At 39.5% G+C, this 18,955-nt stretch overlaps 1 protein-coding gene across 6 annotated transcripts in view; it reads left to right on the forward strand.

The window, feature by feature from the left end:
- MARCHF7 (membrane associated ring-CH-type finger 7) overlaps window positions 1-15,563 on the forward strand; it is a 28,135-nt gene extending 12,572 nt beyond the window's left edge. The window contains exons 4-11 of one of the 6 annotated variants that reach the window (XR_003923786.2): window positions 299-470; window positions 2,726-2,893; window positions 6,502-7,618; window positions 7,880-8,049; window positions 9,283-9,415; window positions 10,767-10,880; window positions 12,714-12,762; window positions 14,639-14,785. Coding sequence is in view for 4 of the 6 variants with exons in the window: in XM_030016805.2 (XP_029872665.2) it covers window positions 299-470; window positions 2,726-2,893; window positions 6,502-7,618; window positions 7,880-8,049; window positions 9,283-9,392; window positions 10,767-10,880; window positions 14,639-14,872 (2,085 nt within the window). In the remaining 2 variants the exon portion in view is untranslated. Of the gene's footprint in view, window positions 1-298; window positions 471-2,725; window positions 2,894-6,501; window positions 7,619-7,879; window positions 8,050-9,282; window positions 9,416-10,766; window positions 10,881-12,713; window positions 12,763-14,638 lie in introns of all 6 variants that reach the window. The other 5 variants (XM_030016806.2, XM_030016807.2, XR_003923787.2 and 2 more) reach the window with 5 other exon arrangements.
- The last annotated feature ends 3,392 nt before the right edge of the window (window positions 15,564-18,955 follow it).

Here is an 18,955-nt window from a genome sequence, read left to right on the forward strand (position 1 = left end):
TTTATAGCATCTTACAAGTCAGGAATATCTTTTTCCCCTGTAAGCCACATCTATCTATAAAGGAAAAATAATGCTGATTGTAGTAGAAAGCAGCTTTTTTTGTGGGATTGTCTTGAGTAAACCTGGGAGTACTGATCAAGAGCACAAGCATAAATCCTACGTTATTTTTAAATAAAAAAGCTTTGCATCTTAAAGTTATTCCTTACTATTTTTGTAAGTCTTACATTATGTACACTTTTGTTCAGTGTAAGTACATCTGAAATACTGTGTCTGTAATTTTTTTTTAATGTTATTTCAGTCTACATCTTCTTCCTCTCATTTTACATCTGGGTGTTATGGTGACTCTGAGAGAACTCAGGGAGCATATTCAAGACTGCATAGCCAGCAGCGAGATAGTGATTCAAAGAGACCTAAGCTGTCTTGTACATCTACCTCTTCTGTGAGAAGTAATGGCTTGACTGCCTTTTCAGGTGAGAGGTTGATTACTACAGCTGAGTTGCATGAGAATTGTCTGAGTAGTAAGATTGGGTTTTATCAAGTTTTAAAAGACTTGCTTTGAAATATTATGCTTTTATTATTCTTAAATATTAAAAACCTATGCTTAACAGAAGAGTATGTTCACACCGATAGCAGTATCCAAAATACTGAGAATGCTGTTAACGTGGTCTTTTGAAAACCCAATTGTACTTTACGCCGTTTCAAAATTACTACCTGTACCTATTCTATTTGCAGTAAAGCTGAACTTCGTGGTTCAAATATGTCTTAATTGGTTAAGATTTCAAGGAGAGAATGAGTGCAGCTGCTGTTATTTCATGAGTCAAATTGTGCTGGTAAACCTACGTGTGCCAGGGACAGCAGAAAGGAAGTCATTACCTACTTGGCTCTGTGTTCCAAGAAGCACAGTGTCATGGCTAGAGCACTGTTGTTAGGGGTCAGGGAAGAAAGAGTTCTTTTGAAGCAGGGCCTCAACTCATTATATAGGCCAGGCAAAAAGAAACATTCTACACTAGGAGCTCTTTCAGGAAGAACTGAGATTTTCATTAAAGCTGTAAATAAGTATATGATACTTGGGTAGATGTAAGTTAAGCAATATGCTAATGGAAGTCTAAGGGTCAGGAAATAACAGTCAAAAACTTATATTGAAAATATTTTTGGAATGTTTTGAAACAGACCATTAGATCCATTCAGATTACCCTTGTGAGTATGCATCAGCGTTCTCTTTATGTACCCTTATGGAACCACACAGCCATCCAAATAAAAGTTAATAAATTCTTGCTCAAAACCCGGTATTGTTGATGTTTTCTTACTCTGTTAATAGAATGACCACCGTTAACGTTTCTCATTATGGTGTAGGACTATCTGTCTTTCCGTTTCTAGATTGGTTGGTCATCACACTGTGTTGTGGTTTAACCCCAGCTGGCAACTAAGCCCTGCACAGCCGCTTGCTCACTCCCTGCCCCTTGCTCCTCACCTCCTCCTGCCCTGGTGGGATGGCGGAGAGGATCAGAAGAGTAAAAGTGAGAAAACTTGTGGGCTGAGATAAAGACAGTTTAATAGTTAAAGGAAAAGCCACGCACACAGGCAAAGCAAAATGAGGAATTCATTCACCACTTCCCATCGGCAGGCAGGTGTTCAGCCATCTCCGGGAAAGCAGGGCTCCATCATGCCTAACGGTGACTTTGGAAGACAAACACCATCACTCTGAATGTGTGTGTGTGTGTGTGTGTGTCCCGCCTCTTTCTTTGCCCATCTTTATATGCTGAGCATGACTTCATATGGTATGGAATATCCCTTGGGTCAGTTGGGATCAGCTGTCCTGGCTGTGTTCCCTCCCAACTTCTTGTGCATCCCTAGCCTACTCCTGGTGGGGTGGTGTGAGAAGCAGAAAAGGCCTTGACTCTGTATAAGCACTGCTTAGCAGTAACGAAAACATCACTGTGTTATCAACACTGTTTTCAGCACAAATCTGAAACATAGCCCCATGCTAGCTACTGGGAAGAAAATTAACTCTGTCCCAGCCAAAACCAGCACAGTCCTTAAATTTGGATTTGTGAGTTAGCAGTAAAACAAAATCAAGGTGGATTATTCAGAGCCGTTGAAGAACACTTTTTTTGGAACAAGTTTTTTTGACAGCTGAAGTATGTACAGTTCCCTATTTAGTTGTTGGAGCTGTTAGCAAAAAACAAGATCCCTTTTTGAACTGAAGTGTTTTACTCTTCAATATGAGCAAGAACAGTATTAGTCATTGTTCTTAAAGTTGTGTCTAAGCTGCATTTAAGCTTCATCTGTCTTTCTGGAAAATGAATTTTAGGAGCGTTTAAGAAGCATCATTAAAATGGCAGCATTTACTAAGTCTCAAGCTGCTATTTTGCCATGTTCTGAAGCCTATTTAATAACTAGCTACCATTAGAAAGCAAGATACTATTTCTCTTCCTCCTCCTGTCCTGTACGAGTGTTAATGGGTCTGACTCTTCACAAAAGTATTACTACTTTTTTCTGGTTTAGCTTTCAGAACTAACTCACTGCAAGATTAAGTAAGCGTCAGCATCAGCAGAGTGCTGCTTGCTCTTGACTTTGTGTTGGCAGCTGGCCACTTGATCAGCCTAATGGTATTGTTAAAACTCGCCTGTGATACGGTATAACCAGAATGCCTGCATAAGTACTAGCTTTAATGGATTTTTAAATTATTACAAAAACAGGGGATTTATTTACTTTTTCTTTCTAGATTCCTCTTGGAGGTATAGCAGGATTCCTAGATCTTCATCAGTGATGCTTGGCTCCCTTGGAACTGAGCTGGTGAGAGAGCGAAGAGAGTTGGAAAGAAGGACAGATCTGTCCGTTAATAACCTGGTGGATCACAGCTACAGAAACAGTGACTTTTCATCTTCAACATGTATGTATTGTACAGCTGAAAGCTTGTAAACCCGTAGGTTGCATGCCTGTTAGTTTCTTCGCGTGTTCTTTTAATACTTTCTTCAAAACATAAAGCCAAAAGATCTATTTAATTTTAAGGTATCCTTTTAAATAAAGTTGGTTGGCCACTTTCCATGCATTGGCTAAACCATTAAAGGATACATGAATGGTCTAGCTTGTAGGTGCATTCAGTATAAGAAAATGGTATTGGTGTAAATATATAATATTAATTTGACTCATGAAAGGGTTTTCATGAAGATGCCCATATCGTATTATCTCTTTCCCTTTAGGTTCTTGAGTTATTATTAGGGAAAACTGCTAGACTACCATAAAAAGGAATAAACACGTACTTTGCATGAGGTGAGAGGTTTGTTCCATGGTAAGTGCTAGGACTAGTATGGACTTCAGCACTGTCATGACCCGGGCTGGACAGACATGGGAGTCACGTTTTGTTCAAAATTCCCTCAGTCTAAATTAAGCTGAAATGACACCAAATGATCAGTTAAACATTTTATTCATGGCAGAAGCAAACTGAACTTAGAAGGCGCTAACAGTAGGTGGTGTGGTTTCTCTCAACAGGAATTGGCATGGAACTACCTCAGTAAACTGTGTAACCCATGGTAACGATATACATCCATTCAGGGAAGAAGGAGATCCCTCCTGTTGAGTCAAGAGGTTCAGAGCGGACTCCCTTGCTTTCTAGACTCCTTCTATGAGAGGAGCCGAGGGGTGACTAGATCCACTCCTAGTCCCAGACTTGGTCAATGGTTTATGTCTAAAGGGATGAGGTGTAGGGATTATGAAAAAGGAAAGAAAGAGAGATCAAGACGGGGAGAGAAAAAGGAAGAGAAAAGAGAAAGGTGTCACCGGTCCTGGATTCAGCATTGGTCCAGTCAGCCGAGGGGTCCAGTTCCAGTGGGCGCGTGTGTGGGGCTTCAGTTTGTGTCCTTTTATCATCTCCTTGCCCCTCCTTCAGGCAGGCACTCAGACTCATTAGGCTAATAAGGTGTCATGCGCAGTTTGTGCTTTCAGAACCTTTGGGAAACGGGTCGGTGCTGTTGCTGATGTCCTGTGCTCATCTGTGCTGATCTGCTTCTTTTAACCTGTGGTTCCAGGGTTTGTTGTTACACAGAGTTGGTCCTTATGCAGAACTTGCCCCACCACAATGTTTGAGACATTAACTCTTTCAGTCTCTCACACGCTGTCATTTTCACTTTCTGTTCGGAGTTGTGGCCTTTTAGAGCTGTGTTGGGGGAAGCTTGTCACCAGTCTTGATCTGCCACCTTTTGCAGATGTATTAATGGTATTTTTGTAATGCAGAAGTTTAAAAAAAAAAAATTAACATTTTTACAAGTATAGAAGATAAGCAGAAAAGATAAAAACTAGTTCCGGATTTCCTCCTGCATTATTGCCTTACCAGAAGAGTATGTTTTAATGTCATCATACTCCACGCTTCTTTAATAAGTGGACAGTTGGAGTTTATGTGGTAGAGCCTAATGGGAGAAATGAATGGGTGTACAGCCTTGCTTTGTACTGTTCACGCTGCGCTTCTAGCAGTAGTGCCACTGTTAAGTGCTATAAAAATAACTCCCAACTGTGTTCCCTGCTGTGTAATCAAAACCATGTGGCAGATGCTTGGCATCTGTGCAGACGTTTCTTTAGTTAGAATCTGGCAGATGCATAAACCTCAGCTTCAACAATAAATGGTGATTGCAATGCAGAACCCATTTAAAAAAAAAACAAACCCCAAAAGCCACCCACCAAAACTACAAACATGAAAGGTTTCAATTCTAGAATACATAGAGAAAGCTTCTGCCTCCTACCTTAATCTAACCTATGCTTGTTAAGCAGTTAAAATATTGAAGAAGTTTCTGTTCTTATGAGGTTAGTGGGCTTCAGCTGCTTCCTCCTTCCCCCTCTTCTCTCCCCCATGCCCCCCAAATCTAGCCATTTGAGGAAGGAGACTAGCTGATGTTAGCCTCCTCAGCTGCTTCATGTAATGTTAACTACAGTTCAGCTACAGTAGAATTCTTCTCAGTGTGTTGAGGTACTTACACAATGTTTACAGAAAATATGCTTATAAGAATCATAGAATTATTTGGGTTGGAAGGGACATTTAAAGGTCACTTAGTCCAACCACCCTACAATGAGCATGGACATCTTCAACTAGATCAGGTCGCTCAGGGCACCCCTCCTACCTGACCTTGAATGTTTCCAGGGATGGGGCATCTACCACCTCTCTGGGCTACCTGTTCCAGTGTTTCACCATCCTCACTATAAAAAATTTCTGCCTTATATCTGGTCTGAATCTACCCTCTTTTAGTTTAAAACCATCACCCCTTGTCCTATCGCTACAGGCCCTATTAAAAAGTCTGTCCCCTTCTTTCTTACAAGTCCCTTTTATATATTGAAAGGCTGCAATCAGGTCTCCCTGGAGCCTTCTCATCTCCAGGCTAAACAACGCCAACTCTCTCAGCCTTTCCTTATAGAAGAGATGTTCCATTCCTTTATCATTTTCATGGCCCTCCTCTGGCCCCGCTCCAACAGGTCCATGTCTTTCTTGTACTGAGCTGGACGCAGTACTCCAGGTGGGGTCTCACAAGAGCAGAGTAGAGGAGCAGAATCACCTCCCTCAGCCTGCAGGCTACTGGGAAGTATTGGCTGATCAAACATACACTTAAAAAGCAGGGAAGGACACAACAGTGTGGTGATGGTTATCTAATTGACTATAGGTAATCAAGGTAATTGGGAGAGCAGATGAGATTACTAATCCAGAATGGTTAAGTCTGATTGTGCTTAAACCAGTTGCCTAGCTGAACATGTGAACTAACTTAGTTGTTGCATTTCTTTGATAAAAGCAACAGCTAGATAACCCTTTTGGGCTGGAGCAGTGGAATTACAGTATTTCTAGGCTATTCTTTTTATTTTTGAGTTCTTGGTTTAAAACATTATTACAGTAAGATACACATCTAATTTAGGTACTATTCAATTTCTGTTATCCAAAGTCAATAATTTTGTTACCTTTAAGTAGTGTTTGTAACTGCAACTGTCGATGCTCTTATGATGAGAAGAATAAGGGTAGGTAGTTGTAATAGATGGGGAATATACTTGGCTTTATCCATGCATTTGTTTCAGGTGCTCTGGCGTCTGCTACATTGCTGAAATTTTGATTAACCCGTCTTTTTCAGTCTACAGGCAGAATGGACCTTTAAATTATAAATGGTATTGTATATAGTTTGCCATTTTTGATTCATATGCTGTTCTTATGTAACTTCTGACAGATGGTCAGAATTTTCATATTTGCATATAAGAAAATGAGGCATACCTTGAAAATTTGAAGATTTGGGGCTGTAAATCCAAATGGATTTACCAGACTGAAACCAGTCTAGGTTTCAGTTCCACTTTAGAATTCTGGTAAGTAAATTTAAACCTAACATTGCTCTGGAATCTACCTGCCAAATTTGAAACAATTTTGAGTAAGGATCACAAATCCTGAACTTTTGCATTTACCCTTTAGAGTTATCCATCTGGAATGTAACAATCAGAGCACATCTTGTCATAGTATTTTCCTCTGCTTTTCTACAACAGATCTTCAAGAGAGGCCTGCCTCTTCATATGCAGAGGGAGCAAGACCAAAAGAGAACTCATTAAGCACTTTGAGGCTGAATGCATCCATGAACCGCCAGTTGTCTTCTGATCATCAGCCATCTTTTTTCAACAGAGACTCTAACATGAGCTCTTCAAGATCCAGCTATTCTTCAAGACAAAGGAGAAATGAATTGGAATCTCCCCAGAGAGGCATGCAGCCAGCATTTTCTCTTACTGCCATTAGAGATGAAACTCCTTCCTCAAGTGGTTCTGAAAGGGTTTTATCTTCTCAGAGGTCATTGAATGAGCCTGTAGCTGACAGTGAAGGGAGGCGCACAACCAGACAGCTGCTATCTCGTTTAGCATCTAGTATGTCATCTACATTTTTCTCTCGAAGGTCTAATCAAGACTCATTGCATACAAGATCATTAGGCTCTGAAGAGTCAACGGTGGTCCCAAGAGTTCAAGCATCGACTCTATCGAGCAGTAATGGAGCTGCAACTCCAGAAGTTCCAGGACTTCAGACATCTGAAGCTTCTCAGGGATTTAGTTTTCTTAGACGAAGATGGGGTTTATCAGGAGTTTCACAAAATCATAACTCTGATTCAGACGGGGAGAGTTACAGACCAGACTCTGAAAGTAGGAGCACAGGATCCTGGTTATCATCATCTTTGAGGAACAGATGTACACCTCTCTTTTCCAGAAGAAGAAGAGAAGGAAGAGATGAATCCGCAAGGATCTCTACCTCTGATACAACTGCCAGATCACAACATGTCTTCAGAAGAAGGGAGTCAGGTGAGGAGGCCTCTCTTGAAGCATCAGATAGCCCTCCTCGGGCTTCTGTTAGCAGACCACCAACACCTGCAGTATCTGGTATTCCTACAGCTACTGCCTCCCCACCAGATTCAGCCCACAGTAGGAGGAGTTCTGGAATTCTGCCTGGTTCTCTCTTTCGCTTTGCAGTGCCTCCAACATTAGGAAGCAGTCTGTCTGACAATCTTATGATAACTGTAGATATTATTCCCTCTGGCTGGAATCAGTCTGATGGACAAGAAAGTGGCAAGTCTAAAATACCACCTTCAAGAGATCCAGAAAGACTCCAGAAAATTAAAGAGAGGTAAATTAGTATGTTCTTTGGAGATAATAAAATGTACCTGACTTAACATGAGAGGGTTTTCTGTAACCATGACATTAAAAGGAAACTTCCCTTCAGAGAAGGCGGCAACTCATTCCTCTGTCACCTGTGTTCTCGCTTTTGTCTTTAGAGAAACTTGTTTTAATCCATGTAGGTTTGAGAACAGTTTGATGAATGGAATTGTCATTATTAAAAGTTACATGAAATGCATCATAACGTTTGTTGATATTCCTTCCTATTCAGCTTGCTTTTAGAAGATTCTGAAGATGAAGAGGGTGACTTATGCAGAATCTGTCAGATGTCCTCTGCAAGTTCTGACAACCTTTTAATAGAGCCTTGCAAATGCACTGGAAGTCTGCAGTATGTTCACCAGGAGTGCATGAAAAAATGGCTGCAGTCCAAGATTAATTCAGGTAAAGCAGACTCTAGAGCAAGGTAGACTTCCAGTTACATTAGGAGGATTACTCCTACTAATATTAAGGTATTTATTTGAAAAATGAGCAGTTGGGGATAAACAGCAGTGTGGCACTTCCAGGCTTGTTGTGTGTCTGTGCAGCTTCTCATGTCAGTAGTTCCAAGAACTGTATTTGTCATTCAGAGAATTATATTTTTGGGATTGTCTACTAAGACGTTAGTCAAAATATAACATCGCGGAAGTGTAGCTTTAGAGCTACTCTACCAGTTTGGGTGAGTTTTTTTCCCACCCTTCCTTGTGCATGTGGTTCTAGTTTTTAAGACTTTTATAGGTGACTGGAGCAGAGTGATAGGAATTTGAAAATCCAAAAATATTTTTGTTGTAACTATACTTAAATCTTTGTTTGTTTGTTTGTTTGTTTGTTTGTTTTTAAGATACTAACTCCTGTTCAAGGCAGTTAAAACTGCTTGTTCAAAAAACTACTTCAAAGTGCATATAGAACTTTTTTAAGAAACACTTCAGAAATTGCATACCGTACAAATGTTTTTGTAATAAATTGATTGACCAGTTTATAACTAAGTTATCTGTAGTATTTTTAAGACTTAAAAATAGGTGGCTCGGTAGAAGACGTCAAGACCATGGAATACTTTTTACCAAAGCAATGCGCTAGCATCTGTTTACTTTTTCAGTCAGTATTGGAGAACCCACATCAGAGTAGGGATGTATTAGAAGCCTCAGCCTGTAGGAGGAATTAGAAGTATTTAACTATGCAAGACATAAATCCACCATAAACGTGCTTTGTTCATCTTGTTGCTTATGGAGCAGCTTGTTTTAAACCTAGCACCTTAAGACAAAATGTTACTCTGACAATAACTTTAAGCTATTCCAGTATATTTATTATTACTTTTGTGTATATTTGGATTGCACTGTAGAATTCAAACAGCCCAAGCAGCGATTTTATGCCAGACTTTCAGTAAGAGGCGTATGGTGTCCAGAGTGAACATGAGGCAAAATATGTGGAGCTGGATAGAGAATAAACATTCTATAGCATTTAAATTCTGACAGTAGCAGATAGTCACTACATACCAATTACAGGCTTTCTTTTCTTCTAACCTTGCCCTGCAAAATAAAGCCAAAAATTAGTTACAGTTTGTGATGCTTGTATAATTGTGCCCTATGTTATAGATTGTTGCAACTTGACACTGACTTTCTCCCTGCCCCTCCCCACCAGGTTCTTCTTTGGAAGCAGTAACAACTTGTGAACTGTGCAAGGAGAAGTTGCATCTGAATCTGGAAGACTTTGACATTCATGAACTCTATAGGGCACATGCAAATGAACAAGTTAGTATATTTTGCCTAATTTGGTAAGTGTTGGTTTAGTGCTGGGAGGGCGCTCTTCTTTACAGAAGGAAATTGCATCTCCTTTTCAGAAGGAATGTTATGCACATAAAGTAATGTCAACATGGAACAGATTTTTCTCCTCAGTATTCAGATAAATTCTATCTCCCTGCTGTGTTTCCTATAGCTGAGCTTTCAGTAAGTGTAATATATCTCTTATCCTTTTCTTAGTTGCAGATCTGTCATCTAGCTTTGCAGTCCAGTGTCTCTGCTACATAGCTGCGGTGGGAATAGTAGTATGATTAGATTGAATTTCACATTAAGTCATGAATTGTTTTTAGCTGTTTTTAACACACTTAAGCAGTTGGTTTAAACATAGCATTAAAAACTTTTTTATGTTTCATTAGAGTGGTGGAGACTAATCTCTTTCTTACAGCTTCCTGCTGCTCCTTCAAGTCCTATCCTGAATTAAAAATAATTAAAGGCCCATTACTATTACTCTCTTTATGTAAAATACATTATTTTAGAACTACTGGATTGTGTAGCATTTAAAAATGAACAAATAACAAAAAGCTGGTGTTATTTTAATGAACTTTATTCAGAGGGTTTTCCTTCTCTGGGTTGTGTTGTGTGAATATAGAAAGACTACTGAAATTTGCCTACCTCAGAAGCTGAAAGAAAATAGAAACGGGTGCCAGTTTTGCAGCCAAACATCAACCTCTAATTTTATTACTTGGAGTAAGCTCTTACTCTAGTACTCCAGTTCCTGTCACTTGGGCCAGACTCTGTGTCTTTCTCGAGACATTTTATGTTTTAGCACTACTGATTGTTGGTTACTGTCACTACTTTGATAGAAATAAGAGCTTTGAAACTTCTTAAAGAATTGACTCTAAATGATCAGTTCAGCAGTAGTATTTTGAAAGTTTATCTTGGAAGGGAAGATAATTTCTCAAAATATTTATAACATCATAAAGTTCTTATAATATGTCCCTTTATTTTGGTTTTCTGTAAAGCATTGGGACCACTGAAAAGAAACCAGCAAAGTATGTTGTTTATTTTCCCCAGTGGTATAATATTCTGATTCTCAGATTCCTTCCTGTGAACTGATCATGCTGACTGAGATTTTCTTTGTAGAACTCTTTCTATTTATCTTCAAGGATAACATGTTAGATCTGGGCTGGGTGGGAAGAACCAGAAGTACAAATAGCTTTTCAGTAATTCAAGTTTTTTAGTATTACATTTCCCTAATTCTCTTGCAACAACTAGAGATCAAATATATAATGTTTGTAGTAAAATTTTGATTCTGCTTCTACTTCTTGAGTTGTATATGCAGACATATCACTGACATTCTGAATGTTTCTTTTGATCTCCTTTAAGGCAGACTATGAATTTATCAGCTCTGGTCTCTACCTTGTAGTGTTGTTACACTTATGCGAGCAGCGCTTTTCTGATATGCTAGGAACTGCAAGTGAGGCCAGCACACGTGTCAGAGTAAGTATGCAGTGATTTTATGGCAGGAATTGCTCGTACAGAGAACTTGGAACTAGATTGCTACCTTGAGCAACCTAGGAGCTATATATCCAAGAAGCATGCTTATTTAATAAATCTAGGTCTAAAATGGTCTGGGTTTGTCAATGCAGTAACACCATGTTTGATTTGAAACTGAAGGTACTACTTTGCAAAATTATTTTTGTCAAGGTTGTTGGTAATTCATTGCTTTGCACGTATGTTGTCATGATTATTGTGAATTTAAGCAAAACTGGAAGGTTAACCTCCCTCTGTACAAAACATGCAGTTGAGAATGTTGGACTATCTTATTTGATTAATTTTTCTCATTATGCCGGTCCATATTGCAAAGGTCTAGACCTTGCAATGCTTTTCTGCTGGATTGCGCCTAAATATGTACTTGAATATTACATTCTGAAACTGCCTAGCTGTAGTCTGATTTTGTGGCATTAGTCAAAACTCTTATTAGTTGTATTTGACTGGATTCTTGATACTTAAATGGCTTGGCTTAGAAGTACAGTAAGTACGCGTTTCACCAGTAAGAGATCATTGTACAAAGTTATTTCTGCAGTGATTCATTCCGAAATCCTGTATTCTACATGTTTATTTGATACTAGATAATGAATTAGTGCTCTTCGTCAATGGAGCTCCTGAAAAGCTGATTTTTTTTTTTTTAATTACATACAAAGGATTGACAATATTAACTTTATCGAATGCTTATTGGGATGGTTGCTAGCAGGTACTAGGCCCTTGGGGTAGAGGCAGGACAGTGCTCTAATCTCTTACTGTATTAGAACAGTGGTCCTCTTTTCTGTACACATCTAATGTAGCGCTTGTATTCCATGATCCACAAACGAAATATCCAGTTTTCTCTGCTACAAGTGTAGAGACATAAAAGACATATAATCTAATAGTAGCAAGCATCCAGTACAGGTTATTAGCTTGAGTGTATTGCAGAAATAAGATGTTTTTACTGTTTTTTCATCAGAGGCGGCATTACACAGTTGTGTGACACTGCATTTTAAACCAGTGAGAGCACTGATGCATGTTTTGATGCTGAGCGTACAGCTGAGCTATGGAAACTGTAGCATTACCTTCTCGTTTCATTTTTGCTGTATCTAAACATCTGAACTATCACTGAAACAGTGATGTAGATTGTCATTGACAAAACAACGCTTGGCTGAGACTTTCAAAGTTGCCTAAGGAACTTCTGTTCCTGGGGATTTTGGCTTTGGGTTTTTATACCGTGTACTTCCAACATCAAACTGCCACCATTGCCTGATAGTAATCCTGCTCTGAAAGTTTTTATTTACAGTTAAAATCTTAAGTGTATTTATGCATTTTTTTATTAACCTTATTCAGTCAGAGGGCTCTGTTTTGTCATATTAATAGTGAAGTAAATTAAATGGATCCAACTAATGCAGTCCTTACAGATTATGTTTTTCTGCATTGCAATTTCTAGGAATGGTTTTAATAAAACTGGCACTTGTTTATGTGTGCTACTTTCAAAATTGATGTGTTTTACAGACTGTAGAACATGAAGGCGATGCCACTAACTGCTACCAGAAACATTTGACATACAGTGGAAGCTGAAATAACTGTGCAATAGCAATTTGAAGTCTAATGTGTGGGGATTTGTATTAAATTTTGCACTGATTTTTGTAAGTTGGGCAAATGGGTTAGGATAACTGAGGTCTGGGATGAAGCTTTGGGATGTAAAAAGTGAAGAAAAAGTGAAGAAAACTTTGCTAACTTGTTGCAAATTTCTGCAGATAACTTTGCAACTTTTAAACTACTTTCTCTCTGCCTTGTTTCTAGTTTATTAACCTTGCAAGAACTCTTCAGGCACATATGGAAGATATTGAAAGTAGGTGCTTCCCCTCTTCCCCTCCCCTCCCATTAGGTCAACTCAAAGTTAAATGAGTACAATCCTCCTTGCCAAGATTCATAATACTGAACTTAAATACTGAAAATTTGACTTTTACCCAGCAGTGCTTTTTCCATTATCAGTAGAATTATTCCGAGAGGGAACTGGTTTTAATTCTCCATGATTAATTTCCCAACAGCGTAGGGCTGTTTAGACCACAGAAGTGTTTTCTGCAAGTGATAAAAAGATTCCTCAGTATTTACAGTTTGGTTATTGTAATTCTAGTAGTACATCGTTATGGAGTTGGTGGTGACCTTCAGGTTGTAGCCTTTTACATGAGTCCTAGTAGAAAAGAAATACTTAAAGTTGAATTTCACTGCACTTAAATTACCATACATCTCTTGCCATTTCCTCTTCTCCCCTTTCTTTTTTTGCTCTCTTCTCCCCTTCCTTTTTTTTGATCCACACACAGTTTTTGGTTGTGTGTATTCCTTGATCAGACCTATCCACTTGAAGAATGAAATTTAGCTGTGCCAATTTTGGCAAAGGACTAGCCTACTTTTCACCTAATTGCTTCTTCAGTATGCTTAAATTTAAAACTATATGTTGATTTCTGGTAAATATATCCTGAATCTAAGTCTAAGTATTATTTCTGGGCATGATGAATAGGCAGTAGAAGGGTAGCTGATCTACCTTTTTTTTTTTTTTTTTTTTTCCCTAGTGTGCATGTGAATGTCTATCAATAAAGTTTGTGTATGAATTTTCAGTGCATAGGATGTATCTGGAGTATGATAAGGAATGTTGTGTGTGTGTGTAAGTTTTAGCTCAAGGAACAGATGATTATTTCTGCATTTGAAGCAGACAGTGGTGGACTTGAGTTCAGAATTTATTCCAAAGTTATGTGCATCCTTATTAGAGTAAAAATTAATCTTAATGAGTGCCATTCTACACAGTAATTTAATCTATATTCGAATCAGGCTTTATCTGACTTGCAGGTGAGGAATACTGAGTTTTAGATTTATTACTGGTGCTACTTTAGTTACATTTCTCTTCTAAGAACTGGAGAAGTGAGGAGACAGACCTTGCTTCTTTCTGCATTCAGAGATGGAACAAGTTACTCGAGTGTAAATACTTTCTTGACTACAGAGTTTGCTTAAGAGGACAGATTAAATTTCTGTTACGGACAAGCTAATGCTTTACAACCCTATTGTAGATGTGTGTACTGACTTTTTTTATCATAGTTGACAAGTGTGTATTTGTCTTTTCATTCACCTTGGAACAACAAAATCCTATGCGTATATGGGCTTTATGTTCATTTTGCATGTGCTGAAAGAATGGGGGTAGAGAGAGGAGCTGCTTCCAAGTAGGCCTGACTTAATTGGATTAAGCAACATATATATATATATATGTGTGTATAAAAATTTAAGAGCCTTTCTGTTTGTTTAGACTGCTGAACCTTTCTAGATATTATAGTATCCAAATTGTTAACTTTGTGAGTCATTTCTTTCCCTTGTGTTGGGTGCTGCTGTCATGGATTGAATATATTCTCCTCTGACTACTGTTGGAATTAGCCACTGTAAACACTACGTAAAAGTTGAATCTCTGGCGTAATTAAGTTTTCTTCCTTTTATTTTGAGGAAGAACAGCAGGAGGACACTGCATTTTGTAATGTAAAGTTTTGATTTGGAAATGGTATGTTTTTCAGACATGAGGTGCATTTAAAAATTAAGCTATGTCATTACGCAAGGTTTGGGTGGGTATTACAATGTGCTATTTAATACTATAAAATTACCTTTATTTCTACTACTCATCTTAAAGTGGTCTAATTTCACAGACCTTTGTCAAAGCTTCTGATTATACTGTGTTGTTCCAACAGCTTCTGAGGATGATTCTGAAGACTGATGCGGGTAGAACTTTCATACTGCAAGAGATAAATGGAATTGCTGCAGAATTGTTGAACTGGCAAGAACAACTTCAACATGCATTTTTTTTCCTCTCCTTAGTAAAAAGCGCATTGAATATTACTGTAGTTTTTGAAGCGTTGTTGAATTCAAAATCAACTGCTGCACAGTGGAACTCAGTGGACTTGAGAACTACTCAGCATGTGTGAGGGTTAGATACACATAAAGCAACTTCCCTTTTTAAATGATGAGGATGATGTGCTTTGTTTTGGAAGACATCAGATTTTGAATATTCAAGGAAGCTATTATCTCCCTTTATGTTTCCTTCTTACTGTAGTCAGATTTCTGGTTTTGTCTTATCAAGTTTTGCTCCTCTACTGGCACTAAGTGGTTATAGTGGGTTTCAGGGTGAGGGTGGGCAGGGAGGGTGGGAATGTCCATGTACTTAAATAGGTTTTGTTTGGATTTTTTTAAATGCCTCTGCTGCCACATCATATAATAACTGATTGCTTCCAGTGTTAATGAATGAACAGGAGGATGAGCAAGATACTGTAGAGATTGTTTGGGTTTTGGTTTATTTGAAGATTATTATTTAACTCAAAAAGCAATAAGAACTTGCAGTGGTCTTCTAATACTTAGTGTTAGTGATGGCTTTTTTATGTACTGGTTTGGGAATTGGAGATTATATTTGATATTATGTGGCTGTTCCATTATGGAATATTGCAGGTGTAAACTCTTGCATTTCAGCATTCCTGGCAGATATGCAACTTGATAAAGACCTAAGGTTGTTTAGTTTAATTAGACTTTTTTAGATCCCACCTTCACTGTTCAAAGCACTGGTTATCAATGTGTTTTCTAGTGTTGTCACTTCTTTATAAATAAAGACGATAGAGGTATCCATCTCTACTGGTATTGTCCATTTTATTTAAACATGGATATCTACCAGAACTTACACTTGAAAACTTAGAAAGCTATAGTCTGTGGTATATCTTTACTAATGTTTGTAAATTCTTATGCAGATATTTAAGATTGTTTCTGACCATTTTGGATTGAAATGCTTTATATGAATGGTGGTACAATAAATTGTCATACATGTATTGGAATTGTATTTGCTATAAATATTTATGTTAGCTTTTTTAATTACTACAGTAACAATGTATCTGCAAAGAGTGCAGTATGTTGAAATACCTTGAGTTTAGTTTGTTGTTACAGTATGTAAAACTAACTTGTGCAGAAGAAAGGATGTGCCTTAACAGCTGAAATGAACTCATGTGATTTTAAGAGTTAACTTTGCTAGCATTACATGAGATGGCCTGTCATCTGTAAGACTTGAAAGAAAATGGAACGCTAAGGAAATTGCACATTTCTGTGCTCATTCTGGTAACCTTAGTCATTGGGTATTCAGTGCCAACACTCAGAAGTATCATTCCAAGAATTAGTTGAAATACAGCTCTCTTTCAGACATTCATTTGAAAAGTGAAGGTCCAGGCATACGTGAAAATATTTCTAACTCACTTCTGAAGAAAGTGAATTCAGGTTTGTAATAAAAGTTCAATGTTTAATCCTTTCTGATTTAGTTGGTATAGCTTAATAAAACATCATATACAGTGAAGCAGACAGTATTTCATATGCACTCAATACATTTAGAGTTATAAGCGTGAGTTCTGATAGCCTAATAAATTGATGACTTGAAGGATATTTTTAAAATTTTTTTCTTACCTCCGTCCAAATAAATAGCATTCCATGAAGGTGAGCAATTTAAGTAGCTGCAGTTCCATGTACAAATTTGGTTCAAGTGAATTGTCACTTTGTTGTCCTGCAGTCTTGCTGAGCTCCAGCGTGAATGAAGGGGTGACATGAGGGAATATTGTGGAATCAGTGAAGAGCAGAGGGTCTGAATGTGTCAGCTGGGAAGAATGCTACTGCGAGCCCCAGCTGCCTCCCCGAGGAGAGCTCTGCCTTGCAACCCAGACCCGCCCGAGCTATGGAAGGGTAGAGGCTGGGAGCAGCCAGGATTTGTTGTCTTCCATATACCTGTGCTGTGAGATCTCTGTCCCTGGGAGCGTCTGTCTGTGCAAACTTTTGTGGATCCATGCAAGTGTATTTGTGTCAGCACAAAGCATATATGTGTTCATGCAAGCGTCTGTGCAAGCATGCATTTGTCTTGTCTGCTGGTGCTGTCTTGTGCCTGCACCATGTTTTTTCCGGGGGTTTAGGGACACAGGGAATGGCCATAGCTTGTTGCTGGTTCTAGCTGTTCCCAGGTGTACCTGATCCTCAGTGGTGGTCCCACGTCTCCCCAGTGAGGCCAGCGATGACAGATCCAGGTGTGGATGGCCTCATGCTGATGGGAATAAGCTGCAGAGTTGAGTGCCTCATCTCATACTGGGGCCAGTTGAGAGCTGCGGGGTTGACAGGGCCCAGAGGTGTTACTCAGTGCCATTGTGAGTCCTTAGGGCTGTGGCTCTCTCAGATATCCTTGGCACCCTCAGATGGAGGTGCTTGCAGGCATCCATCCTGGGGTTCTGCAGCTGCTTCTGTGTTGAGGGTGAGGGAGAGAGTATGTTTTTCCATGTCACAATTCTGACTTTTGCTACTGTGTGTATACTAGTATTTTGTTGTGTGCCACCTCATCTTCCAGGTTGCTTGTGCTGCACTGAGCTGTATTGTTTCAAATGCCCTTCATCTTGTGCATTGTTAGGCTTTTCCCAAACCTGGCCATGGTTCTGGCTTTTCTGCCACTCTTTCATTATGAGGAAGTGACTTCAGGCTTGATACCACTCTCTTTGGACAAGTGTCTTACATAGGAGATCTAGAAAGATGCTGGAACAGCAAAGGATGAGCAGTGTCAGCTTTCAGTGAGCTTAATGAGCTCAGAAGAACAGAAAAGCCTGGAGTTCTGGGTCATCTAGCATGTAATAAGGTAGTACTGGAGTTGGAAGGGTAGGGGTTTAATTCTAGCTATGGTATCTGTTTTCAGGCAGTTGGACTAGATGATTGTTGGAGGCTGCTTCCCAACTGAACTATTCCATTCTAGAGTCAGGTGGGTTATGTGTGTGGAATTGTGCGTGCTTCTTGTTTGGAAAATGAAGGGGGGTGTTCCCTGTGAGTCACTGTGGGTGCTTGATAGCTATGTGGTACAACTGGTGCAATGTTGAAATCTTGGGACCTCTAGTAAAGGAAGTGGGTGCAGGCTTTGTTGTTGGTTTTCTGCATATGTATGTAACTTTGTGTGTCTGCGATAGGTCGGTGGCTTGAGAATGGAATTGGATAGGAGACTGCAATGTATTTCTATGTCACAGAAAATTACTTGCAGTCTTGGCTTTTTTTGCAGTCCGAGCACTCGAGAAGAATTGTCAGCCGAGGCTGGCTGAAGGAGTTCCCGAGTTGTGCCTTTGATTTCCAGCAAATGTGGAAGTGGGTAAATACAAAGAATGGACTTGGGACTGCCCCATTTGCCACTCTTTCCCCTCACACTCCCTGTGTTTGCCTTCCAGTGCATTGCAGAGCCCTCTATTGGCCCGTCAGTCCCTTCAGATGTCCTCGAATGTTTCACTCAGATTCCCTTGTTATCACTCCATTTTCCTTTCCATTTCCCCAAATCCCTCTGTTTGCATTGCAGTCTCCGTAGAGACTTCATTTTCCCTCTGACCCCTTCGAAAGCCCTCCAGCGGTCTTTTGGTGCACCCCACACAGTCCTCCAATTGCCTTTTGGTTCCCTCAGTACCCCTCAATTTGCTTTTTGGTGCAAATTCCTCCTTCTTCGCTCAGCTTTATATACTGAGCATGACATCATGTGGTCTGGAATATCCCTATGGTCATTTGGGGTCAGCTGTTCCAGCTGTGTCCCCTCCCAACTTCTTGTGCCCACCCAGCCTACTCCCTGATGGGGTGGGGTGAGAAGCAGAAAAGGCCTTGGCTCTGTGTAAGCACTGCTCAGCAGTAACGAAAACATCTCGGCATTACCAACACTGTTTTCAGCACATATCCTTAACTCTATTGCAGCCAAAACCAGCACATTCTCCACCCCTTATTCCATACCATTTACATCATGCTCAGGTATCACACTGTCCAATACATCTTCATTGTGGCCTCCATTATGCGCCACAGCCCTCCATTAGAATTCAGACCCCCTCAGGGCTACTTCATTGTCCTTATAGTCTGCCAAAGAGCCCTTTTCTTTGCCTCTGTTGCACCCCAGACGCCTTTGCTTGTGCTCTGATATCTTCAGGCCACCTTCACGTGCTGTCACTCCCATCAGGATTCCCGCTTTTTGTTTTCTAGAGGACCCC

The sequence above is a fragment of the Aquila chrysaetos genome, chromosome 6, assembly GCF_900496995.4.
Source record: "Aquila chrysaetos chrysaetos chromosome 6, bAquChr1.4, whole genome shotgun sequence".
Lineage (NCBI taxonomy): Eukaryota > Metazoa > Chordata > Aves > Accipitriformes > Accipitridae > Aquila > Aquila chrysaetos.